This window comes from Stegodyphus dumicola, chromosome 3 (genome assembly GCF_044657685.1).
Source record: "Stegodyphus dumicola isolate Sdum_Otavi_A_Nest chromosome 3, ASM4465768v1".
Taxonomy (NCBI): domain Eukaryota; kingdom Metazoa; phylum Arthropoda; class Arachnida; order Araneae; family Eresidae; genus Stegodyphus; species Stegodyphus dumicola.
This window is the reverse complement of record NC_140770.1, coordinates 67,959,809-67,987,506: the sequence shown is the minus strand read 5'-3', so window position 1 is coordinate 67,987,506 and position 27,698 is coordinate 67,959,809. Positions and strand designations below refer to the sequence as shown.

At 31.4% G+C, this 27,698-nt stretch overlaps 1 protein-coding gene across 1 annotated transcript; it reads right to left on the bottom strand.

Moving 5' to 3' along the window:
• Positions 1-401: 401 nt before the first annotated feature.
• On the bottom strand, positions 402-25,465 carry LOC118192390 (potassium channel subfamily K member 6-like). Its single transcript, XM_035363343.2, has 5 exons — positions 24,572-25,465; positions 7,161-7,289; positions 4,766-4,977; positions 2,076-2,262; positions 402-1,000 (listed from the first exon to the last, which is right to left on the bottom strand). The coding sequence occupies exons 1-5, from the start codon at positions 24,783-24,785 to the stop codon at positions 777-779; spliced, it is 966 nt and encodes a 321-aa protein (XP_035219234.1). The 5' UTR covers positions 24,786-25,465; the 3' UTR covers positions 402-776.
• Between the last annotated feature and the right edge of the window lie 2,233 nt (positions 25,466-27,698).

The window sequence follows — 27,698 nt, the reverse complement described above, 5'->3', positions numbered from 1 at the left end:
AATTTATAGCAAACGTTAAATAAGGCAGTTTTGTAATCCCTTCATTCTAAAGACTTTATTTATCTGAAGTTTATCTAATGAAGACACATTAAAAATCAGGAATGCTGGAAAATAAAAATTGCATTTTAAAGACTAATAAAATACATATTGTTTTATCCAGCTTTTAAATTTTTAACATATTCGTAGTCAAGTCATAGCCTCTAAAATTAATGTTTTGTACAATTCATTTGGTGCGAGAAATTAAATTTGATTCACATAATATTTTTTCCTTCCTGCCTAACAATAGAATTTTTGAGTAAACATTGTTTTGTGGGGAAGAGAAGGAAAAGAAAAAAAAATGTATGTATTTTATGTATGAAAAGAATAATTTTCTTCATAAAAAAAAAACCAACAAAAAGAAAAAAAAGAACAACGTCTTTTATTGAGTATTAACTGATACATAGATTATAAAGTATTAACCAGCTAGAAATGTTTAATACATTATTTTTTTTTAATCTCTTCCTACAAAAACATTAAAAGATGGTTTTTAAAACTGTGGCATTTTATGGTAAACGCAATGCAAAACTGGCAACATTTTGCTCTAATCTTATATTGTCTACTTCAGAATACCAGCACTGCAGTAATAATGCTAAATTGTACCCTGAAGCAGTACAGTATTGGCAGCAACCTTTTTTTTTCCCTTCAACACTATCATATATTCCATTTTGATTATCCCCCCTCTCAATATATACATCATCACATCATATTATCTGAGAGTATATCAAGTAGAGAGTCTTTCAACGTGGTATGATGATTTTGTTTCTTAAATCTTCTGTGATGATTTTCGAGTTTTGCACATGTATGGAACCATACGATTCTACATCTACAGTATTGATTGGAATTTTCTCTGAAGATACTGTAAATGGCAGGTTTTCTACATAACAGCTGTTGTAATTTTGGAAAAAGTCAGCAGTGACAGACATCATAAACATCATTATAGCAACTCCAAAAAAGATAAATACTGGAAGAGAAAAAAAAAGCATATTTCAGTGTTTGTTATGAAGGTTTTAAGAATATTTAAATTCAGTTGAAAAGTCATTTTATGCATATAACTGCCCAAATTATAGGATAAACAGTTTTTATATGGAGGAAAAGAACAGTTTAACAAGTTTTTAAGCAAACATATAATTTAGAATATTTAATACAGAAGAGAAGATAATACAGAAGAGAAACGAAATTTTCAAATGTCCTTAAAATTATTTTTTATGAGAAAAATATCTACTAATATTGAAGATCTAATGACAATTTTCTGAAGATCTTTTGAAGATCTTCTGAAGATTTTCTGAAAATTTTCTGAAGAAACAAAAATGAAATCAAATTCATTTTTGTTCTGCTTTATTAAAAATACCTAAATGAAAATGTTCTCATGTTTAATTTATAATGAAGTTAACATTTTCTCAAACTGATATTTGCTTCTTTATTCTGTTGGAGACAAAATACCTTTTAGTTTATAAAGCAGGGCATTAGAAATAAATTATGGTGAAGGGGAAAGTGTTGAGATTTAACATATTTTGTATAGTAACTAGTAACTTTTTTTCCCGGAATAAGAAGAATCTCCCTTTTGAATGCCCTTTAGCTTAAAACTATAGAAGCATAATTTTTTCCTAATGTTTACATATCCCTTTTGCTATAATTATAAATTATAGTCTACGTATGTTATATATACTAATGATTTTGATGAATCATACTAATGATTCATCAAAATCATTAATATAAAAAAAAAAAAAAAAAAAAAAAAAGGGGGAGGCACAGATAAATTTTATTCAAGTGCCCTTTATGCTAGTCCATTGATTTGCCTGTTTTATTTTCCACGTCGGCGTGTTTCTCTTGCGTCTTGGTCCTTTATGCTAGTCCCCCCCCCGATAAATTTTAAACATTAGTCAGAGAAAGTGAAAATTATGTAATTCCATGCATAGCACTTTTATTTCTTCAGTGTAAAATAGTATTTTGTAATTTCTTGAGTGCTGAATTCAAGTAATTTAAATATATTAATTTATTAAGGTACTGTAAAAGTTCCTGAATTCTATTTAACTTACTTGTGGCACAAATTCGATAGAGATCCACATTTGGAGTTTGTGGATCAACACCTGGCACATAGTCACCAAGCCCCACGGTTGTTAAAGAGATGAAGCAGTAATATATGGCATCTAAAAAGGTCCAGTCAGACTCCAAACGTTGAAAGATCATTGCTGGAACAATGAAACAGCACACCAAGATGGAAAGCTTTATATGATAAAAATTAATTTTGATTAGGAAATACCATCAATTTATTAGTGAAGCATATAAATAGTCCATGGTATTTAAAATGTATTATTATTATTTTTTAATTTAAATTAATTATTTTTAATGAAATATAACTGGATATTATTAAGAAAAAGATGCATATATATATATACAGTAAGACCCCGCTTAACGCTGTTTCGGTTTAGCGCTCTTTTATTTCAACCCGGGGATTCTCCGAAATTGTGCGCAGCGCTAGGTTTCCAAATAACATCCGAAACAGTGTAGTTGTGTTTCTTGCTTTGTGGACGCATTTTTATCATTTGAAACATTTGTTGACATTATTGTAAGTTTAAATTTATATAATACTATAACGATTAATACAGTGACAAATATTATGATCTTTAGTTTTTATCATGGGTGATAATAAAAAACAAGAAAAGAAAGCAACCAGAAAAAGCATTTCACTGGAAACTCAAATGCAAGTGATTAGAAGATTAGATTCTGGTGAACGTCAATCTCAAATTAGTGCTGCATTGATTTTGGCAACTTCAACAATAAGGACAATTCTTAAGAATAAAGAAAAAATACTGTCATCGGCAACTGCAACTACGTCAAGCTCTGCAACTAGAATTACCCGTTCTAGAAATAACATTATAGAGGAAATGGAAAAACGACTGTCTATATGGATTGACGACGAAATTGAACGCAATATGCTATTAAGCCAATCTATCATAATGCCTTCTTGACAAAAAGGCAGAAAATTGGAAACCCAGAATAGACTGAAGGATCTGACTGAGAATTTTATTTGTTTTTAAAAGTATATGCGTTTATATTGTTTTTATTTTTGTAAGAAATAAATGTTTGATTTTATTTTTATTAAAAAAAAACATTATTAAATTTAATGCCTAACCATTTTTTATCCGTCTTCCCCTAACCCCATTATTTACATGTTAAGATAGCCTCGCTTAGCTCTGTTTCGCATTACGCTCTACTTCGATGGAACGTATCCCCCGCGTTAAGCGGGGTCTTACTGTATATATAGTATATATATATTTTTAATTTTAGTTCTTGAAGTTTGCAAGAAACGTTTTTTTTTTTCAAATGCATTTCAACAGTACTTGATAATTCATATCATGCTGGAATGATTTTATTTTATTAAATGTTAAGGATCTTTGCAATCATGTAATCAAAAAATGTGAGCTTAATAATGAGAACCTAAGCAATTTAGGAAGTAATGCTTGTTTTGTTATCAAGAAAATTACTGTTGCATGCAGATCTAACTGTGATTATATAACTTCTGTTCAAATGTTAGGTAGAATCTATGGAACAAAGAGCAATTAGAGGTTATTTTTATTACTTAGTTTTTACATATTTTTATTAATTAGTATAAGTAATCTCTTGTATTAGTTTGTGGTAAATTCTTTTTTCAGAAGATTTTTAAGACTATGTAAATATTTTTATATCTCATGTCATAATTTTTGTACTTTTATCATCGTAACCTACAAATCAGATGTTAGGATGAATATTTCGACTGTAGAAAAATTGATAACAAAAAGTAAAGAAAATGCATAGTACATTGCAAAGGATTTTCTAAAACCAAAGTAAATTTCTTCAGGAGTTATTTAATTTGCCGTTGCAAAGTAGATTTTTACATACAGATAGAATGGAATTTGCCGTTTAGAAAGTGAGTAGCAGATTTCGATATATTTGTACATAATTTTTTTTTGGAATGAAGTGATATTTTCAATCAGCATTGTTAGCCATCTATATAATATGAAAATTTGCTTTTAAATGATGATATTAATTAACAAAATGGTTACTAAGCCAATTTAATTTTTAAGCTATATTTAGGCTATGTTTTCTGGATGAATCTGTGCATTGTACTATTGATCGTGTTATGATATAAATCTTCAAATCTATTTTTATTTGCAGCAGTGCTTGATAGTAATTTTAATATTAGTTTACATTGAAAAAAAGTAACAAAAATGAGGTGGGTTTAATTTCTGCCTTCTGATGTTAAGGGCAGATTTCAATTTAAATTAATGGCCATATATTTATTTTTGATGTTTTAGTTTTAATAAATTTATCTAATAAATGCTATCTAAAATAAAATTAATCTAAAATAAAGATTTATAACTTTATTGCACTTTACATGTGCATTCCAGTTAAAAAAAAATTTGTTGAAGATAAAATTAAGATTCAAAATAGTTTTGCCCTGACTATTAGGATCATCATAACTTTTATTGTACTTTAGATATGAATACTGTTTGATGAACAATAAATTCAACCATAAATTATGCTTTCTAAATTGTTGGATATACTGCAGTACTAAATTCGTGATATTATCTTTTATACTGTATCTTTAATTTATAAAGTGACACAGTTTGAAATACAGTTGATTTTAATTAAACGTATAAGATATATAAATATTAAAAATGATTGATGGCTTATTCTTTGAGAGATTAATTTTATTATTGCATTTGTATGAGTTGCTATAACTTACCATAATAGAAGAAATATGAATCAAGCGTATAGTCATTGGTTCGAGAAAGCCTTGAAGTTTTTTGAAGAGAGTGCGCTTATAAGCTTCTGATAGTCTCATGAGACTATCAACGAAGCAAGCTAAAACAAACAGGGTCAGAGGGATTCCGAAACCTACATATGCCATGCATGCTACCTTTCCATGAGGAGTTTTTGGTGACAGATGGCCGTAACCTAAAAAAGTAATTAATTGCTTTATTTATTTAACATAAATTTTAAAAAATAAAATTGGTCAAAGAATTCAAAATCAAAGCATAAATATTTTTTGAAGAACACTTGATGAATTATTCCTTCTAGAAACGAAACTTTGTGAAGAAAAACTTGCATTTTTAACTTAATTTAATCATTTTATAGGTTGGAATTACTAACAAACATAGTGCTAACAAAGGTCAATTAATCTCATTTTTTTTAAAAATTAGATGGGATCGTTCTTTCCAGCTTCTTACTTTGTTTTATAGGAAAATACAGAAGATGTTAACTCATTTTTAGAACAGTTTCGATAATAAAGAATTAAAAACAAAAACAAAAAAAACAAAAACAAAAACAAAACAAAAAAAAAACTTAATGTTTCGCCCGCTCTTGAAAAAAATTAGTTTCTCCTAGCCCTGCTTATATGGCAAAACATATATCTTAGTAGAATAGAATAAGTGGTTATAATTGATCTCAGTATGTTTTTCCAACTTGTAGCTTAAGCCGAATGCAAAATTATATACCGAAAGTATTCCGTATTTCGTTCACTTTCTCTGAATTTAAATATTCTTAAATGTAATTAAGAAGTTCTCTTTCTACGGATGTTTTCACATTTTTAAAACGATTTCGATTAAGAATTAAAAAAAAGCAAATGTTTAAGAATACAAATTTTTGGCAACATTTTATTATTTGAAATGAGGAAATCATCTGTTATTTTCATATTTATTCGTCTTTCAAAATGTCACTTGTAAGCAAGTTGTGGATTTAAGGATATGGTTTTGCTCTTTTCGAAGAGCCTATCTGCCAATTCCTATTCCATAATTCAAAAACGTTGTGAAATCCATGATATTAAAATATCAAAATGCAAAATAAACAGTATTATTAATCGGAAAGGGGAAAACCGCCAGTCACTACTTCTACTTGGGACGAAAACCCGCGAACAATACCCGAAAAAGATACGTACGATTTGTAATGTTTCCAATTTTAAATGGTTGGCAACAAGAGAAAATAGTGGACGCAGAAATCAACTTACAAAGTCTTTAAACAAGATTTGCAACTTAAAAAGGTAAAAAACATAATTTTCACCAGCTTTTGACGAGGCATGTGATTCAACGTAAAACAGTTTGTAGAACCCTGCGTGAAAATAGTTTAGCGAGAGATAAATGAATATATATTGTGACCTTGATGCAGCATGGGTTTACCTAAGTGGCTGCAACAAAAAAAGTCTGTGTATTAACAAAAACTAAGAGAAAAAGTGTATAAATCTGGTTCCATCAATGCAAAGAAAGTCTCAGTAAAGGTTTTATGACTGCTGTAGAATTCTCTTACAATGGGAAATTAAAAATAAGAAGAGTGAGAAAAAATTTTTAAATGAATTTAATGTACTATCAAGAGAAAATTTTACGTGCGATATTTACAAAAAAATTCAATCTCTTTGCTCCAATGGTTTTTAAAGAGCGGAACTTCATCAAGACAAAGCAGCAAGTCATACTTCGAATATCACTGCATTTCTTGAAAAAAATGAAGGTAGCTTTTCAACATATTCCTGTGAAGTCTGCTGACGTTTCACATATGGACTTTTATGCCCTTGACGTTTTGTAAAGAGCTCTTTCTAAACGCAAAGCCACCACGATTGATGGACTCTGTAGTGATAGACAAACAGAAATCAATGCCCCTGGAAATCTTACGAAAAGCCATGGAAATTATGATGCAGACTAATAGTCCAGAAAAAAGGCTATCATTTCAAAAATTAAAAAAAAAAAAATACTTTACATTTCAAACATTAATTAAATGGCCCGAAATCATTCTAAAAATGTCTAAACACCCTCTGGGTATACTGGAATATATTCCAGTTTACGATTTCTACAATTAAAATCTTTCACTTTTGGGAAATGGAAGATACCACCGGAGATAGAAATTACCAAAAATAATTCTTTGCTGTATCATTTCATGGTCATCCTCCTCAAATAAATGCTATTCATTAAACACTTGATGCAATAAAAACAAACGCTTGGAAATTATGCAAGTACATTTTTTAAGCTTATTGCGTATTAATAAAAGACAACATCTCACTAAGTTAGTAACCTTTAGTCAATTCACTAACAAGCACTTTTTTATAGAATGAAAAGTTTTTGAAATAATAATTGCAAGAATGAGATATAACTAACCGATAGTAGTAAGCAAAGTGGCTGAGAAGAAAACAGCGTTTCCAAATGTCCATTTAGTATGGTTGGTGGAGCTAACACCTCGAACTCCTATGTCTTCTAATTCGTCTAGAAATTCATCCAAAGCTTCAGCTGTTTCAAAAGAATGGGGGTGTATTAATATCTTATGTCTAATAAAAAATAAAGCTACAAATTATTCAGATCATCTAAAAATAAAAAACAGGTTAATTATTAAATTATCTTACTTTATTAGCAGTATCTACATATTTTAATTTCGGAAGAAAATGTTTTATTTCTACACTTGTTATTGGGGGGGGGGAGGATTCCTTCAAATATTCCATTTTATTTGGGAAAGGAAAGTGGAAAGATCTTGAATGTGTTTCTGGCAATATTTTTTCAACTCCTCTGAATGCCCAGATATGAAACTTTTTTTTGTACTTGACTCTAAGGTGTTCATTGATTAAAGTTTCCTCTGATTTACATAAAAAACTGCAAATGCTTCGTTGTGTTATTTAAATTTTTCATTTCAAATAGTACTTGTTAGAAAGGGTATCTAACTTATTCACGTGACATTCAGCCAGGTGTATTGTATTCTACCTAATAATATTTACTGTTTGGGGTTTTTATGGTCAGAAATCCAAATATATGGAAGGAACACGACATATTTCCGTGATGAGCCGTGAAATTTTAGCATTTTTTTTTACTATTAAAATTTAGAGGCTGCCTTAGTTCAAAATAATTTACGAATAGCTTAATCTCAAAAACGATTAATTAATAATAATTGAAATTAACTGAAAAGCTAGTTTTTAGTTTTTTTTAATCCTAATATACATTAATCAAGTTTCTCAGTATTTGAATATTCTTAAATGTAATTAAGAAGTTCTCTTTCCTATGCGAGTGAATATCCGATTCAAATTTTTCAGTCTGTCTCTGCTACATTCAAATCCAGGTGAATGGCATCGTCTTCCAATTCACAATTAATATTTTCGTCATCGTATCATTCGTTTCGTAGATAATATTACCTGCAGTTCTCTCTACAGCACTGACAATGCAATACGTTTTGAAAAATCGTTCCTGCTTTTTTTTGAATGGATAAGAAGTTGGTACTCGTACTCTAAGCTCAGATTTTATGAGCTTAGGCTGTAACCAGACCCTCATAACCAGTTTCTCCTGATTACTATCTTAGCTAGAATGGCGAATTTAAGAAACTGAGAAGCATTAGGTACATTTGTAGCTACAGAGTGCTAGGGCAGAATGCTTTCAGACTTAGTAAGTTTTCCAGATTACTAGGATGTCTCAATACTTAAAAAATAAAATAAATAAATTTCACAAATATCATCTTTTTACGAATAGGAAATTAAGCAGAACACTTTTAGTCGACATTAGCTATTACCGGATTCAAAGGCTGAAGAATTAATAGTAGTAAGGACTTGACTGAAGTGACGCACAATTGTAGGGCAGTTTTTTAAACAGATCAAAGCTGATTATGAAAGTTATTATTTTACTATTTTTTCATTTATATCTTCGAGCGAACATCTGTTCATCTTGTTAACTCCGCTTATAGACAAAGATTTTTCCCCCCCTCCAAAGAGAAGACAGTTAACTGCATGATGCTCAGAGACGAATATATTTGCTATCTGAAATTAATCGCGTATAATCGCTTCTTATAAATTCAGTTCGAAAAATTTGTACATGCTATGTTATTCTAATAGAGGCATTTTTAGCGTTGAATCAAGCGGAGTGTGTATCACTTAGGTTCACATCAAGAAGTACATCAAGACTTGTGAAAATTTGAAAGCTTTTTGCAATTTGGGAACTTTGCTAAAAATGTTGCCTGAAATTTTAAAACTTGCAGTTTCTGTGTTTGATATTTCAAGATATTTTATATAAATCAGAAATATGAAGATGTAAAAAAGCTACATTTTTTTATTCGATGTTTCAGATTCTAATGAAACTAGAGAACTCAGCTAATAGTGAAAATTTAACTGCTGTTTTTTAATCTAATATATACGGCCGTTTCCAAATATCGAAATTTATCAATATCTTTCTCTATGAAATTAATTTTTATATTAAATAATGTATTATTTCGACGGTTATTTAGCTTTAGAAGTTACTAAAATATGAGCAGTAAATTGATTAAAAGTAGTAAAAGCACATGTAATATAAAGAAAAGAAGAAGAATTTATAATCAAGGTCATAGTATCTTAATTTAAGATAATAAATTTATTATCTACGTAGTTTTACCTATTTGTGATGTATTTCTTAAAGCTCTTTTATTATTAAAGGCTTATCAGTAATTTATACAAAAGAGATAACAATACTTGTATTGGCAGCATGGGTGTCATGGAGATGAAAGCAGACGTGAATTACGTAATAGAACTATCGTTATCTTTAAGAAGAATTGATTGTCACTTTGCACCGCCACTTCAACTTGATTTTGCCGGTATAAGGAAATAAGCCCTCCCTCCTTTGTAATCGCTTTTTACCGTCAAACCGCCGTCATCCAGTTTTCTATAAGTGTTGATGCTATTGATACAGGACTAGATCTTTAGCAAAAAGAGATTTTTCGACCTTTGAAAACTTCCTGTAGATAAAATATTACTCGATGTAATATTTTTTTTTCACTATGTAATATTTAACTGTGAGGTAATCATAAAGGTCTTGAAAATCAACATTAAAAAATCCTTTTTACTTTCTTGTACGAAGTAAAGGAAGTATTATAATCGCGAAATCTGACGTACGTGTACGTATATATCTATCTCGCATAATTCAAAAATATGTAGCCTCAGTACTCTGAAATTTTGTATATAGAACTGCTATAACATTTAATTGTGCACCTCCCTTTTTGGTTTCAATCAGCTGCACCAAAAGTATATATATATATATACCCACGCTGTTACTCGGCTCTAGAAGTTCAGCTTTTTTTTATTATCCTTATACGTTGGTAAATTGTGCATTTTTTGCTTTAAAAATTATTGAATTATGTTGTTCTTATCTTCTGGTTAAGGATTTTATACCTTTAGTTAATCTGCATGCAGTAGTTGTAGAATTATCAATAATTTAAAAGTTGTTTAATTGCGGTTTAGCCTTATTTTTTTTACTCTGGCAGCCATATTTGTTTACATTTGAAATTTAGCAAAATAGCGAATTCAGTTTCTGCACCTTCAGTGTCTTTTTGCCGAATGGAATTAAAAGTAAACTTTCAGTTTTGTGAACCGAAGAATCTGCCTTCTTGACCGCTGGCCATTTTTTTTTTTTTTTTTTTTTTTTTTTTTTTTTTTTTCCGTAGAAACTCTAATTTTAGCTTTAAAAATTGTTTTTTCTAATTGTTTTAACTGTATTTTGTTTTTCTTTTTTCTTTTCTTTTCTTTTTTTTTTTTTTTTTCAGTTTTTAATAAAGATATTTTGAAGTTTTATGTATTTTTGCCTTGCCTCGAAGTAAGAACTGAATTCATTGAATGAAAAATATATCTCTAATGAAATTCGAAGAAATAAGTTGAAATGAAATGCACCAAAAAATGCGTATAATTTAATATTCCTTACTAGAAAGTCATGTAGTGTACACATCAGATTTTTTTTTTAGTGTGTATATGTGATTTACGAAATCACACTTTTCAAGTTAGGCATTATTCTATTCTTAATTTATAGAAATAATTATTCTTAAAAATCAGTTTTACTGTTATTTACGAACCATATTATAGTTCTACAGTAATATATTGCCTGAAATTCTTAAAAACTTTAATCATCAAGAAAAACAAGACAACTATAAGATGTTTCAATTTGATGCTTGATGACTGGTGAAACTTTTTATTTACAGCAAAATGTGCGTAAGCTATTTTCTTAAGTTACTTTCGTGAAGGACATTTTAAAAAATTTCACTTTTCCTTAGATTGTCTTCCATTCTAGCATCCTTCCGCAGTGTGTTTTACCATAAGCTGATAATCCAGTCGAGTCCGACTAAATACTCTTTTCATAATGTATTTATTTTAGGATATCAGCAATTCGAATTGCAAGTATTCACTGTTACTTTTTCGCTGAAAAGCCCTTAATATTATTAAAAAGCAAATGGTGTTACACATACATCATGAAACTAATCTCGACTTATGGCAGTGAAGGTTAAACTTGACCTGCATTTCATTCATCTAGATCAGCGTTACTTAAACTGTGTTCCGCGGAACATAGGGACACGTAAAAAAGCACGTAAAGCACGTAAACAATGATACCGCCACATTTGTAGAAGTCGCAGACATGGTGCAGTTTGAAACTATTGAAAATTGCTATACGTATAATATAATTTTTACTTCCTTGTACGAAGTAAAAAGGAAGTATTGTAATCGCGAAAAGTTTCAGGCAGCATATTTCAACGAAAATATCCATTTTGATCGGTATCAGATGCAATTTAAGGATGTTTTTGCGTGATATCTGTACGTAAGGACAGAATAAAATACTCTTTTCCTTCAAAAAAATTATAAAACTGCTTTAAAATTAATTCTGAAGAGAATTTTTCGTGGCGTCTGTACGAACGTATCTCGCATAACTCAAAAACGAGTAACCTCGGAACGTTGAAATTTTGTATATAGGATTGCTATAACATGTAGATGTGCACCTCGTATTTTGGTTGCAATCGGCCGCACCAAACGTATATAAATATATTCATATATATATCCACTTTATTACCCGGCTCGGTAATCTCAGTTTCTTTACTCTTATATGTTTCTAAATTGTACATTTTTTGCTTTAAAAATGATTGAATTATGTTGTTTTTATCTTCCGGTTAAGGATTTTATGCCTTTAGTAAATCTGTGTGCAATATTTTTAGAATTATCAGCAATTTTAAAGTTGTTTAATTGCCGCTAAGCCTGTTTTTAATGGCGGCCATTGATGTTTACATGTGAAACAGGAGACTAGTGGATTTGTTGCCAATCTAGAGAAACTTAGCTTCGCAACAACAAAGATAACGCATTCATTTATTATTGCCAATTAAATCATGTTTAATTCTTTCTGGAATTTTTTCGAGGAAATAAGCGTTTAAGATACTTCGTAATTTTTAATATAGATATTTTGAGTTTTTATGTATTTTTGCCTTCTCGCGAAGTGAGAACTGAATTAATTAAATGAGAAATACTCAATCGTCTGTGAAAAACTGTTGCTTTTTTGTTTTGTTTGCTTAATTTCTTTTATACATCGTTCTAGCTTTATTATAGTATTTGAATAGAACATGTGGCAACGATTAGATAATTCTTTAAATGATATACATTTTGTGCATTCTGAGTTAAAATATGAATGAAATATAATACTGTTAAGTAAACCTAGCGCCAGAGTGTCGCTATGGTAAACAAAGTGAATTTTAAAGAATGCATTTATTCTATTGTGGTTTATGCGCTGTCGGCGAAGTAGGTTTAATTCAATCTAATAAGTTTAAATAAAATGCAAGTAAAAATGCGTATAATTTAATATTCCGTACAAGGAAGTCATGTGGTGTACACATCAGATTTTTTTAAATAAAATTACTGAGTGTGAAGAAAGCTTGTTGTAAATCTATCTGTTTAAAGATGATATGGGATTTCAAAAGTACAATTGTTGTTTGTAACGACTCGAACCGTATTCAAGGAATCATCGATGTTTTTCCGGAAAGATTGTTTGCAATCGTCCTTCCCTTCTCCTTCCTTGTCCTATGTTTTTTTTTTTTTTTTTTTTTTTTTTTTTAAACCAGACTCTGCTGTGTTTTTCGTTAGTTTAGTTTACGTCATTGCAATTTTTATAAATGTTTTAAAATATTTTAAAGGCTAAAGCTGTGTTTAAAATAAGAACTGACAGAGAAGCTTTCAGTTCTATTAATTATTCACATTATTATGCAGGCATATTATTTTCACAGTTTTGACATTTCTAGCAAACTTTCTAGCAAATGTTTAGTCTTATATACCGTAATTTTAGTATTATTCAAAGTCCAAAGTGTGAAATTTGTCACTTCTTTGGTGGATATCTAATATCAAAAACAGTTTTAACTTTTATTTCTAGCCGAAACGTACATTTTTTCTTTTCTTTTTTATCTAAGAGAGTAGTTGTTTTAAGACTAATGTAAAAAAAATTCTTACGAGTTTCTTTATTTCAGGTAGTTTATTCTTACGGTTCCACTGCGTAGTACTTTTGCTACTCAAAAATCTAATTCCGACATCTCAGAATAGTTATCATTAGAATAACGACTGAAGAAATCTCTTCCGGGAAGGAAAAGCTTTTTTCACTCAAGGCTCTTTTAATCTTGGAAAGAGGTGGAAGACTGTTGGACTAATATCTAGAATGCATGGCGAATGAAATAACACTTCGCTCTTGAGCTTGATCAGCAAAATGATCATCCCTGAGGAAATTAGGTTGGTTCCTCATTTTCCCGCCCAAATCTCGCAGCCAGCAATATCTTATAGTCACATTTGTCCTATATATAGTACTCTTATTTCTGAGGAAGATTCCTTCATGATCAATGGCAAATATTTTATTTCATCATTCTGCATTTAATTGTGCTTGAATTGTGTTCAGAATTTGTGGATTTCGCCAGTGGTTTGAGTATGACTTCAACTCTGATTGAAAATCTACATCACGTTTCATCAAGAGCGAATCAAACTTTTTAAGTTTTATTTTTTAGAATAAGTATGTGGAAAAAGTTAGATTTCTGTAATTTTTACGAAAGTGAATTTTTAAATTTTGAAATTGCAAAATATAAATATTTGCTTTATTTAAAACATTTCTGTAACTAGAAATGCTTGTCTGCGACCAATGGTTACGAAAACGAGAATGCTTGAGCACGATGTAAGTTAATTTTTATGCTGAATAAATATATTTGCTGGGACATTTTTGATTTCATGTAATAAGGATAATACTATATACAAAAGTACCGACAATTGGTATGCTTATTAATCGTACGTAAGAATAAGGAGAATTATGAATAAAAAGATTTTAAACAAACAGCATTTTAAGAAAAAAATCAAACTAGCATTATAAGATATTTCTCCCGCCTTCTTAGCATGCGTTCTTGGTGTAATGGTCAGGCGCCCGAACTAAAAAAGGTGGTGGGTGATGATTCTCCACCACCAGAATTTGGCGACTGAGCCCCGTAATCCCCATTTGCCCTTTAAAAGGGAGAGTATGTAAGGTATTTCTCCCGCCTTCTTAGCATGCCTTCGTGGTGTAATGGCCAGCACATTCGGCGTATATTCAAGAGGTCCGATGTTCGAGTCCCGGCGAGGGCAATGCACATTTTTCATGTCTCCTGCTTCGAAATAACCTAATGGCTCTACAGCATAAGCACTATTCATGCCATCTTCCCTTAAATCAAGAGAGGGAGTGAATCATGATTCAAAAAAGTTGCATTGCACCAGATAAGATTTTTTCACCAGAAAGATTTTAAGGCTTCGAAGTTTTTGCAGAAGAAAAACTAATAGCGTCTGACTTCTTACAAAAAATTCCTGGTCCTCCAGTATTTGAAAATGTTAATTAACGAAACACAGAAGGTTATCAGGAGAAAGTTAAGGAAAATTAAGTCTATCAGATTTTAAAAGATTAAGACCTTCTTCATATAGTGATTGATTAGAAGCACAAAAATAAAAAATGATGGGGGTATATAATTAAGACTGAGAACTACATTATGTAGAATGTGAATCTTAGGTTACATAAATCAAGAAACGTAGATTTAATTTAATGACTTCATTGCTTTCATCAAAATTTAACAGTTGCTAGAAATGATGTAAAATGGCTCGCAAACAAAGTATATCAGACTTTTTCAAAAAATATTAAAAAGCTATGCAAACATCATTATTATATTAATTAAGTTTTATTTTAAACACTGCTGGCCATGTCTCAGTTAAAAGCCTTGAAAAGTTCACTTTTTACCATATACAGATTACTTTTTGAGTTACACATGTTTTCTGATTTTCTATGCACACCCATGCATTCATAATCATCAAATTAACTGATAAATAATTGGGAGTTCAGTGTAGTTTTATTAATCGTCGAAGAACGTGGGAAAGCAACACATTCAGGGGTGATGGTAATCCTGGCGATGTTGCCTCTAAAAAATTGTGTCAGAACCGGGAAAAGCGAGGTTTAGTAAGCACTTTTTCTGAAAACGGCATTTTCCGGAGTGAGTTTGAAGGCTAGACCCCAATATTTTATGTTGAGACTTAAAACATTGGGAGTTGCTGATAGCTTAATGAAAAGGAGAATCTCTTTCTGTCAATGCGAATGATAGATAATTTCTCCTTGGTGTCAGACTCCGCCTATGGACCGAAGGCGGTACCATATCTGTGTGAGAAACATTCTTGAAAATATTCCACTCCACGCGTTGTCCGGCAATATGTCGTTCAGTCTGATAGCAACTAAACTACACTAAGGGACACTTCAAGACTTTGTGAAGCCGTATGCGCTTAAAAAAATTATGTTACTTTCACATACATTTTAGCCGGTTTCTTTCCCACTTCCTTCTCACTCGGTCTGGTGTAGCTGCATATTATACTTCATTATAAAACCGAAAATGGGAAATTTTTGTAGTTCTTTTTTCCCTGAAGTCCCTAAGTATGTTTTTGTGTATTTCCTTGATGCCCTAAGCTATTGATAATTCAGCTCTGAGCTGCACTCTTGCGCATTTGGTACTTAGGAAGACTTATTCTTATCTAGGTATTTTTTCTTCTTCTCCCCACCTCTACATTTGACTGCAAGATACCAACATGTAAAATCTTCATGATGGGCCAAATGATGTATCGTGTAACTATATTTCTATATTGCGCAGTTATATTCCAGCTGTCTCTCAAATGTGCAAAAGTATCATCTACATTAGATTTTAATTCGTGCAGGATGAATTAAAAAATTCTTCGTATGCAGTGTCAGAGAAAGTACTGGGCATCTCTTGAGTCCGCAAAAGTATCGAAGTAGATACGATTCCTATTTAGTAGTGAACTAGTGAGTTCCTTCGTGGCTCTTGACTACCCTGCACAGTGCAAAAAATATTTGATTTCTTTTCCCGAGGCAGATAAGGAAAAAGCATTCTTTATTGCCAATTTTGAATTAAATAACATTTCACTGTGTAATTCTGATTGTAAAGTAACAATTCAATTATTTTAGGTTCAAATATTATACAGAAATCTGCAAATGCTGATTACAAAGCTGCATCTAAATAAATATTAAAATCCAAAAAAGTAATGGTCTTATCTTTTTTATGTAGTATTTCTATTTTTAGATGCTCAATAATAAAGAGAAATAAAAAAAAAATACTTCAAATTGTAACTCAGATATCTTTTTTTACAGTGATATAAACTTGCGCAATTTCTTTAAAGATAAAAAATATTTGTTACAACATTTCTAGAGATTTTTTCTATCTATTACGCAAAGCATCGTCAATCTAACAGAAGCGCTTTTCTACGTAATCAAGACTCTTCAATTATTGCTCTTTGTCTGAGATATCTAGAATTTTCTATAAGGTTAAGAAATAAGTCTACGAAATTTCAGAAGTTGCCCAAAATAAAAAAAAAAATTTAAAAAAATAAAAAAAAAAAGACTAGTTCAATTAAAAATAAATTTCTCTTTTTTCCCCTTCTTCTTTTTAATTTAAAAGCTTAAAACTAAGAATCGGTATACTATCCATAACTCAAAGAGTCATACAAAATTAAGACAATCATAGTACTTTATTAAACAAGCGTTCAAAAGTAATGGACTTTGCAAAAGAAAGTGGGTGACTTCGAGCCTTTTAGCGTATTAGTTTCAGGTTTTGGTTCAGGTTTTAGTTATTCCCTCAGATGCAAAGTATGCTTTTTATTTTACTCTATAGCAACCAAACATTTTATGAGGAGAATTTTTATGCAATTTTTTTAAAATTATTTATTCATTTATGAATGAAAGTGGAACGTTAATATATGTAACAAAAGCAGATAACTGACAAGTGAATTTTTTCAAAAAGAAAAAAAGAATAAGCATAAAACTGAAAACTAAAATATAAGAAAAGTAAAATAGTTTAAAATATTATTCATATTAATTACATGTGCATAGAACTGCCAACTTTACAGCTATAAATTAAGGGTTTTTGATGTTGAAAACAATTAAACAAAGAAATAAGAGTCCAAGATATGTAAGCCAATGAATTCTTAGGCGTGCATTACATCGATAAAATGCAATTTACCGAGAAATCTTCGAAATATTCCTTATCATTCTTCTTCGGCATTAATTTACCGTTTTGTCATGGCCAAAAATGTTTAATCGACTAAAAAATCTGGTGGTAGTACAAAATGGTTTATGCCTTGTATATCCTCATCTTCCACCATATCTCTAATCATTTCTGCTTTGAGTAGACACGTAACAGAGTTCATATAGAGAAAGGAATTTTCGTTTGCAACAACATAAAATACGACGATATGTCACGGGATTTCTTCTACTAGTAAAAATGAATCATTTTTCGTAATGCAGAATCATTACGACTGCCAATATTAAGCTCCCTCCTAAATTTTGTCTTTAATTACTAGTTAGCTGTAGTACAGAGTATGAATACTTCAAGTTTCGTACCCATGCCAAACGAAAATTCATGGATGATTCATGGTAGCTGTACTTTGAATTTCATCTCTTCCGTGAAAAGAACAGATTGCTATCATTCGTTTCGGTATTTAAAATTTCTTTATTTTATATTTTATTGTTATCTTGGAACTTTGTGTTGATTATTCTTAACGTCGGCTTTTAGTCCTACAGATGACTGTGATTAGTTTATGTTGTTTCCTTTGACATTTCTTATTACAGTTCTATGATATTCTGCTGAAACAGCGGACAAACAAGTAGTAACAAATAATCATCATTTTTGCTAATATTAAACTGTTGCCTGTTATTTTAGAACTGATTCCGTAGATTTTTTTTTTTTTGACAACACTTTGCAAAACCAGTATTTCAAACGACTTGGTTCGTTTAACAAGTTTTCAGTCTGCTTGTTCTCCGCAAAGCTAATCTGACAAAGAGCCCTAACGAAACATTATGCAGTATAATAAGAGCGCTAATAGAGCAGCACTATGTGTGAAACATTTTACACGAAACACTACACTAAAAATATATTAAATATATATATATATGCATGTATATACGAAAACCCTCAAACTGCGTTACTGTTAAACTGCCGAGCTCTAAACTTAAAAGCCATTTTCAGCATTTATATTTTGCATGTAAAAAGCATCATAAACACAATTTACGTACTCATTTCAGTTTCCAACAGCGGTAATTAACCGTCCACTGCTGCAATTATGTGTGTCTAAAGTTACTGGTTTTATTGTGTAAAATTTTATTTATAACGTATAATCACCTAATTTTGATGAGCATGATTATTAGTATGAAGACATGATTATTAGTTATGATTATTAATTTTAAGATTATTATTTATTAGACATGATTATTGGTATGCAGTATTTTTCGCTGTACGTTTTCGTTGTAAAAAGAATGTATATTACCTCCAGCGTATGCAGATAAGCAGAATAAAAAGAAGTAGGAAGAACACTAGATTTTCACCATTGGCTGTGTAAGTATAGTCCCACTGCCTTAGCTGTATGGCTTCACCCCAATTTTGATGGAGAACACCCCAAGGGCATAGATACATGGATCTGCTATCCCTCTTCCCTTACCACTAAAACTATTCGAGTGGGGTAAATTTGTAGGCTTGCCAGCAATTTAAGTGCCCCGTGTTTCAGACACTGTATATATACTAACACTCATACCTTCTACGAGATTCCAGCTCAGGTCCCAACTGTACAGCAACTAGCATCACTAACCACTATACCGATCAAGCCGACATACATAGCAGAAGGTAGAAGCAATAATCCACAATGGATTATTGAACTGCTGTCATTTACATTTAACTGAGTTAAACCTGAAATCTATAAATTAGAGTATATAGGTGATTTATGAAACTTCATAAATCACTTTTACATGCATGGTATTTTTAGTACGCTGTCGAAATTTAAACGTATGAATACATAGAGTTAATTATACAAAAAATTGATTAAATCTTATTTGAATTTGCATTTTACTCTGAATATCTTAATAACTTTAAACATTGAAGATTTTCATATACTAAAGTTTCTCTTTTTCTCTCTAAAAGGGAAGAGGAGAAGGAAAAAACACGTATTTCTGCTAAAAAAAGGGCAGGGGCTGGCTTTATATTTATTTATTTTTTTTTCCGGATCTCTGCTTCCCAATATCTGAAAAGTAGAATGATATGTACATTCAGAATTCGTCAGAACTCTTGCCTTTCAATTAGTGTTTGCGGTTTTAAAACTTTTTGTGTTAATATTGAGCATATCCCGATGATGCATCCATTTGACAAAAATTTGGTAACGTGTTACGTGACTGAAATGGGCATTTCTATTTTAATTGGTAAGAAATGAATGAAAAAGTGAGCTATACCATACATACTTAACAATAGTCTTAACGCATAACGTTATTTTAATCTGCGAATGTCGTTATACCTTTGTACTCAATTGTTGTACATTTACCTGCTTTATAAGCTTCAAGCGAAGAATCTGAAAAGAACCTTAAGTTCTTGATTAGAAACTACTTGTTTTCACACTTAAATATTAAACGATTCAGGCAATGTAATAAGACAGAAGACAGACAGTTTCACTAAGGAGTGGTAATTTAGCGTGAAGAACTTGAATGAAAACAATACCATTTTTAAAAATCCCTGTCTTCCATTATGGCGATTTACACGTGCTTGATGAAGAAAACCCATTAATCAAGTAAAATTACTAAGGGTTTTGAAGTCAATTTGAAACGTTTGATTTTTCAGGATAACTCACGTAGATAGTGGAAACGACTTTTATTTCTGAGTGTAATGCCTCTGACTTTACAGTAATACATTTATCCCAGCGTTTCACTAGTGCTTCGATTCTAGCAGCGTAGAAAAAACTCCAGAACAATGTTTACTTTCTAAGGTATTTTTCTCTGTCCTTACCGCTGGCCTTCGAAGTATAATTAGAAAAAACGTCCGGCGAGCAATCGAAAGGTCCGGAGTTCCAATCCCGATGAGGGCATTGCATAATTTTTAGATTTTCTGCTTTGAAATATCTAAAAATTATGAAATCAATGTTCAATCAATGTTCAGAGAGTGGCGTCTGAACTAAAATGATGGTGGACGATAATTCGTCACCACCGGAATCTGGCAATTAGTTCTCCCACTACACACACTGAAAACATGACAGGATCCTGTCACGTTTTCAGTGTGTGTAGTGGGAGAATGCAAGGTATTTTCTCTCTATTTCCTGCATGCCTTCGTAGAAGCACTTAATGGGAAAGCACGTCCGGTTGCAATCGAAAGGTCTGAAGTTATTACCTGCTTCACATGTTTCCGCCTTTAGACGCCCAACTGGTCTAGTAATTAGTGACGCTGACGCCGATACCGATGGGCGTGGGTTCGAATACCGGAAAAAGCATGGATGTTTATAAGGTATGTAGCGGCAAAGGATCATTCAAAATACATGGCGAGCCGAAAGTTCTCTCGAGAGGTTGATGTTTGGGGAAGAAGGGTGGGAATCTTCGAACCGCCTCTTTTCGAGATGTTCTCCATCAAAACTGAGAAGCTTAACAATTAGCAAAACCTGGTGATGCTTAATGTATACTTACGGGAATGCACAGGTGCCATCCTTACCGCAGCCTATATTGCTTCCTGCTTCGAAAAACCTAACATCTTCACCTGATCGCCTGTTTCTAAAATGCTGTCGCCCCGGAGCATTTCCGCAACTGGCACCCCCCCCCCCAGGAGTTCGACTTGGGAGGCAATCCTCGGCGGTCTGGCTAAAATCTGTGCGTAGGTAGACTCGTCTCCTGGAGTAAATAGACTGCCTTCGCCTTACTAGAACCACGATTCTTTGGTGATCAGTTTAGGCTCGGCAGCGACCGTACTGGTACCTCGGGAGTTTAGCCTCCGTTGGTCAGCACTGGGGGGACAGACGTTGACTTGTTTTCGTCGTTCTTTTTGTATAGGCGACCGGTTGTCTTTGTCTTGCGTTTCATAAAACTGACTTTGTCCATATTTATCGCCCTGGCTGACCACAGTGGTGGCGCACTCATGAATCGCCTCTAGATGTTGAGGCATCAATACCATGTTAAGGGCTTTCAAGACCTAGGTCAGGGAGGTTCTTCTCTCTAATGTTCTGTCTTTGAAGAATTTGTTTAAAAATTCAAGTATATAAAAAAATACGTAAAATTCGGCATGTAATAAAAGTATGGCAGCAACTCCATGCTGGGTTCTCAGAAAGTGCAAATCGTTTAATGGGCAGTATTAAGGCATGCATTGCCTTGCAGAAATAAAGTATCTTTAATAATCAAACTAGACCAATTTTGTTAAGTGTAATGTACAGTTTTAAGATTTCGACAGTAGTAATCATCACTGTTTATGGTAAAACTAAGAAACAGAAAACTGCAGGAATAACGCCGAATTTAGTTTCAAAGAGTCTTCCTAATGATTATTTTTGCTCAGAAATTTTCTGAAGAAGAGAGTCCTAATACTTCTGCTTTGACGTATGTTTTCCTTCCAGTACTGGACTACCAGCGGACGTGCGGTAAAATCGCTAAAATAATAGCTATGAATTCGAAACCATGTGCTAATAGCGGTTTAAAAGAAGAGATAACCGCTTAGAGAAGTATCTCAACATTTTCAAATGACTAAATATCAATATAAATAGACAATAAGTGAAAGTTCTCTGCATCTACAATGGTTTATTCTTAAGTTTGGAACCACTTTTAATTGCAGTAAATGGGAAGTTTTCTAAGGAAATACAAATTTCACATAATTCACATAATAAATAAATTTTACACAGAATTCATTATAAATAACTGACATTTCTAACTGTAAACTATACATTATGGAATAGATTTGACGCCAGACGTAAAAAAATTTCTTTCGTAATTTTATTTTGACATTTTTGAATTATTTTTGTTTGCGTGATTTAATATTTCATTGATAATTCTAGTTCGAGCTTAGACAAAATCATATCAATTTCTCTGAACCGCAAAAGAATACATATAATGGTAATTAATATTGAACTTATCAATTTATATTGAATATAAAATTATCCAGTCTACAGCTATCAAGGTTTACTTGCTTTTCTTTCTGCGCAGAAGGAATTTAAGATTTTTAGCTTATTCATATGTTTTCACATTTTTCATTCATTGAAATCATGTATTTATTACATAAGTTTAAAAATTTAAAAAACAACAAAAGAAAAATCTGAAATGTTTCAGATTTTAAATTACGTTCAAAGGGGGCGTTTTTTTAACATTTTGTGTGTTACTTTTATTTATTAAATATCACGTTCTTTGCACTTAAACCATAAAATTCAGTTCAATAGCAATGTCGCGAAATAATTTTAAGATGAGACTTTCTTTAGAATTTCCGATACACAGTTCCGCGCGCTAGAAATAAAAAGGTGGTGTTTTTTTTTTTTTTTTTTTTTTTTTTTTTTTTTTTTTTTTCCCCGTAGAGTGTTGCTATTGCTCGCTTTAAAATTCTTGAGTTTGGTAATCAAAAATTCATTAAAGTTTTACAAAATATAAAATCGATAATAAAACAAATTCCAAATTTCAAATTTGGTCTTCCACATGCCACATGCCACGAAATATGTTTGGCACACAGCTGGTGCGCAGTGCCAACTTTGTGCAGTTCTCTGACGTTTTTTGAGAGAAAACAAATCGATGTATATTTGGGGAAAACAGCGGAAAATAATTACGGAAGGTTTGTAGAGACATTAGGTATTTTTGGAAGCAGGCAAGATGAAAAATTAGCGAAGCCTTCGCTGGGAATTGAACCGCGGACCTTTCCAATACGCGCCCAGCGTGCAGACCACCTCACCACGAAGGCATGTCAAGAAGGTGGGACAAATACCTTATAACTTCTCGCGAAAATATGTTGTATTTTTTAATGCGGTATATAACCCTTATGTGATAATTTATGTCAATTTATGTCAATCAAAAATGTCAATTTCCTTTAAACAAAAGTCAGTTTCTTTATTTTTTCGTAAGTTAAAATAAATATAACTTACATGTTTAGGCTAATAAAAGTAATTTTATTCCTTAATTTTACTGAGAGAAATATATTTTGCATTTTGTTTCACAGAAATCAAATTATTATTTTTTTTTTTTTACTATATAATTTTCGTTCGAATAAAATCGGTAAATACAAAAATAAAATTCCTTCATTTGCAGTATAGTAAATAAAAAATTTTGTCTGTGGGGTTCTGTTTGTGGGGAAAAAATAGCAAAATAAAATAAAAGTTTGAAATAAAAGTTAAATAAAATAAAATAAAGTTTTTTTTTAATAACTATTCACTTAGTCTAAGCTAAACATCCATGCACACCAGAGGCCGAGTGGTAAAGTCGATAACCACTGATAATTTGGTCTGAGGTTCGAATCCCGAGAATGGGCTGGCTGCATGGGCAATTTCGTAACTTTCCCCATGTGTAACATGTATACGAGCCAGTTTTCCTTAAAAAGTCTTCCACGAAGGCATCCCTCCCCTTAGGCTGATAGCCTCCGAGGTTTTGTCGTAATAGCATAAACCAAACCAAACCAAACATAGTTACTTCATATATATCTGGTAGTGAGTGCGCTTTACTAAAATAGTTATCATTTTGTCCTGTTCCTATTAATTTATTAGTTATGAAAATAAATTAAAATTTTTGGAAAATTAATTCTTATACGTTTATATGCTTATTAACCCTCTAAAATAGAAAAGTATATGGTACAATGTTTTCGATGTTTTTAAAGACAAACGATATTCTTAAAGGTTTTTTTAATTAACAAATGTCTGTATTTGGTATTAAATATATAGTTCTTTAACAGAAATGTTTATACTCATAAACAAAGTTAAAAGGTAATAATAAGATAATTACATACTGTTTTCAAGCATTAAGGAATGTCAAAAGTACTTCAACAAAGTACCAGTTCAAACAAAGTTTTTTCAAAACCGATAAACAAACTATATACTTATGTAATCTATTTAAAACAAATAAAATATATTTGTATGAGCTAACATATTTCATCAATGAAAATACTTTTTTTCATCAGTTTCTTAAAATAATAAATAATAATAAAATAAGTTATTGAGGCCAAACAAAATATATACTTATGTAATCTATTTAAAATAAGTAAAATATATTTGTATGAGCTACCATATTTCATCACGGGAAAAAGTATTTTCATCAGTTTCTTAAAGAATAATAAATAATAATGATAATAAAATAAGTTATTGAGGCCTTTTTAAGCTATTGTTTATTTAATTCAAGCGTAAACTTGTCTTGGCATTTACATATATTAAACTTCGGAACAAGATAAAATTTCACTTATTTTACTGATAAGTTAATTATTATTCATAATTAGCAAGTGTATTAAATTGTTAAAATTAACATACCAGGAACATCTGGGTATTTTTTAGTAACCTTGGTTTTGACATCCAAAATCTTTTGCTGCATAGTATCTTCTTGCTGACCTTCCAACACCAAAAAACTTAGTCCTCCAAGAGCTAAATAGAGAGCAAAACAAATCGAATAGAAAATAAGAAGAACATTCTTCTTATTCTTAGCGAGAAATCCCTCCTGGCAAGCCAAAATGGCAAGTAAGTTCATTATTGCTGAAAACTGTTGGCAACAAACAAATATTCTTGAGATTCGATATTTCGCTTAGTATAGTAAGGGCTTAATCTGTCACCTCACCTGACCGTAAATCCAATGCAGCTGCTTAGAACAAGTTAATTTAGATGAAGAACACATTATTTCCAAATAGTTCATCGGGATTTTAGAAGAAAGAATTCCAAACTTTATTTTTAAGATATTAGCAGCTTTATTTTGTTAAATATGACGATGAAAGTATGAAACTAGGGCTCTGTATATATGTGATACGATAAACTTGTAAGTCTGACACAGTAAAAATTCAAAGTAGTAAATGTAGAGGAAAAAAAGTCTCAAGAAAGTTTTTTGTAAACTGATGGTAGATACGCTGGTGGTGCAAAACACTTTAGAAACTCTTGGCGGTATCAGCTGGTTACTCGCGAGCACTGTGAACTGGTTTTCTGCGTGGAATCATTTTTAATGAATATTTTTCAACACTGCACAACTCTAAAAACTCCAAAAGCAAAGATTTCGGGACAAACTAAATCCCCGAGATTCAGAAACTTTCCATACGTTTTAAGCACGACGACACAAGAGAAGTGGTGACAGAAAACTTACGGAAAAATTTCGAATCGCTGGGGATTTTGATCGTCAACAAAGTAAACAGACGGCAGTTTCTGCAGCAAAGTGTCAAGTTTGGCAGAACCGGCTGAAAGCATTCGTATTATAGAGCAGATGACATCATAGAGTGACGTCTTTATCTCTTATCGTTTGTTTTCACGTGTAAACCAACAAACTGGTTCCGCCATTTTTAGTCACAATCTTCATGGCCAGTTACTACAGTTTCTGTTCTTTAGTTGTGTATGTGATTGATGTTATTGGTTGTGAATGATGTTATTGTGATGATCAGATGAAGTATTTTGTCCACTTAATCTAAAATTACTATTCTACCTATGAAGTAGAGCTACAGCTGAAAAAACAAGTCTTTTTTTCTTGTCTTTTTTGTTTGTTTGTTTCCTTCTTTATTTATTTTAGGCCATCAGTGGCTGAGCGGCTGACAGCGATCGAACATTCCAGCTTTTGATACGATCGAAATAAGCTAGCAGCTGCATGAGCACTTTTTCGATTTTCTCCAAGTACAACCTGTCTCCATTAATGCACTGAAACCACTGAATTCCAGTGCCCCTGAATTCGATTCTCAGAGAATGTCCTGGCTGCCTGAGATTTATATTTTTCGCCGTATATGATGAAAGAAACTACCAGCTTCCACCCCCCTCCAAAAAAAATTCCTTCCTTATGGAAGTAGCTCTTGAGCCCTTTGTCATAATTAAATAACGATCCTTATTTTATTTATTTTCTGTATTTGATATCCTGTATTTTAGATCTTTTGAGCACAAAATGGAACGAGAAAGGGCAGATTAGGAAATTGCCATTCCCAACCATTGGTAAACTTGCAAATGTTTGAAGACATATACATATTTTCACATTTGAGAGAAAATGAATACTTAGAACATTTTGTACATTCTTCCGCTGACTCGAAAATAAAGGAAACATGATTAAATCCTCTTCAGTCGTATTACAATCTGAAAAGAACTATTTCATGTATACCAGTGATAAGATTCAGTCCTTTTCATTGCATGTATAAAGATTATAACTAATATCTTCTTAAAAAGTATTGTTTCATCTTGTGCATTTTATAACACTTTTTACAGCTTTCCATGGAGCCAGTCTGCAATTAAGTTAATATCTTGTAAAGCTGCTGACAATATTATAAAGAAGTAATGCTGTTCCTAGATATTTACATATTTTGATTTTGAAAAATCTGTTTATTTTACAAACCTTGATAAAAAATTTAATTGACCTAAACCAGTAATAATTAAAATTGCGATTATTATAATTATTATCCCGAATGGGCGCTAACTCAGAAGGCCCATTATTCTCGAAAGGGCATTTTGCGTTGAATCACTATAAACGGCTGAATCACTTTTCAAATTCTTGCCACCAAATATTACCTGTAATACATTAAAAGAAATTAAATAATAATGGATGTATATGAATGTATACATGCTTCTCTCATTTGGTATGCTCTCTCGAAAAACAACGGTACCTAGAGCCATCAAATTTTGAATAACGTAGTCCTCTACCCGCGTATAAGCACCTGGAAGACGAATCTGGAATTTCGAATTTGTTTTATTATCTATTTTATACTTTATAACTGTAATAACTGTAACGAATTTTTGACTAAGAAATTCGATGATTTTAAAGTGAGCGGTGGCAACACACTGTGCAGAATAAAATATTTTTATCTCCATCGAGAAACGTATGTAACTTAAGGAAACGTATGTATGTGTGTATGTCTCTCGTGTGTGTTATGTATAAATAAAAAAAAATGCCCCTTTGGGCATAATATAAAATCTGAAAGCTTTTCGATTTCTTCTTATTTTATTTGAAAAATTACTTTCAGGGGTGATTATGTTTACTTCACGAATGGCATATAAATTTAAAAGAAAAGGAAAGGAGGTTTATTTTACACTAACGAGAAATATCATTCAGAAATTCAGAAGCAAATAAACATGTAATCGTGAATTCGTTATTCCTGCCATGAATATAAAATTTGAAACACAGACTTTAAGTAACAAGCTAGAATTTAAACAGGTATGAGAAACAGAAGGTACATTATTTCATTTAAGCTTTTCAGACATTTGCAATTTAAATTTCAGCCTAAAAAATTTCATTCGGAATTTTAAAACTGTTTTCTGCGGATATTTAATGTTTAATATTTACAAATATTGATAGCATGTGAATTTTTAAGAGAATACTTTGACTTAAAGATACGTTTCAATGTAAGTACTAGAGTAAAACTCAATTATCTATTATCCTTTTGAGGACCGGTTTCTGCTTTTCATCTGTCACGTAGACAATACAATGGAA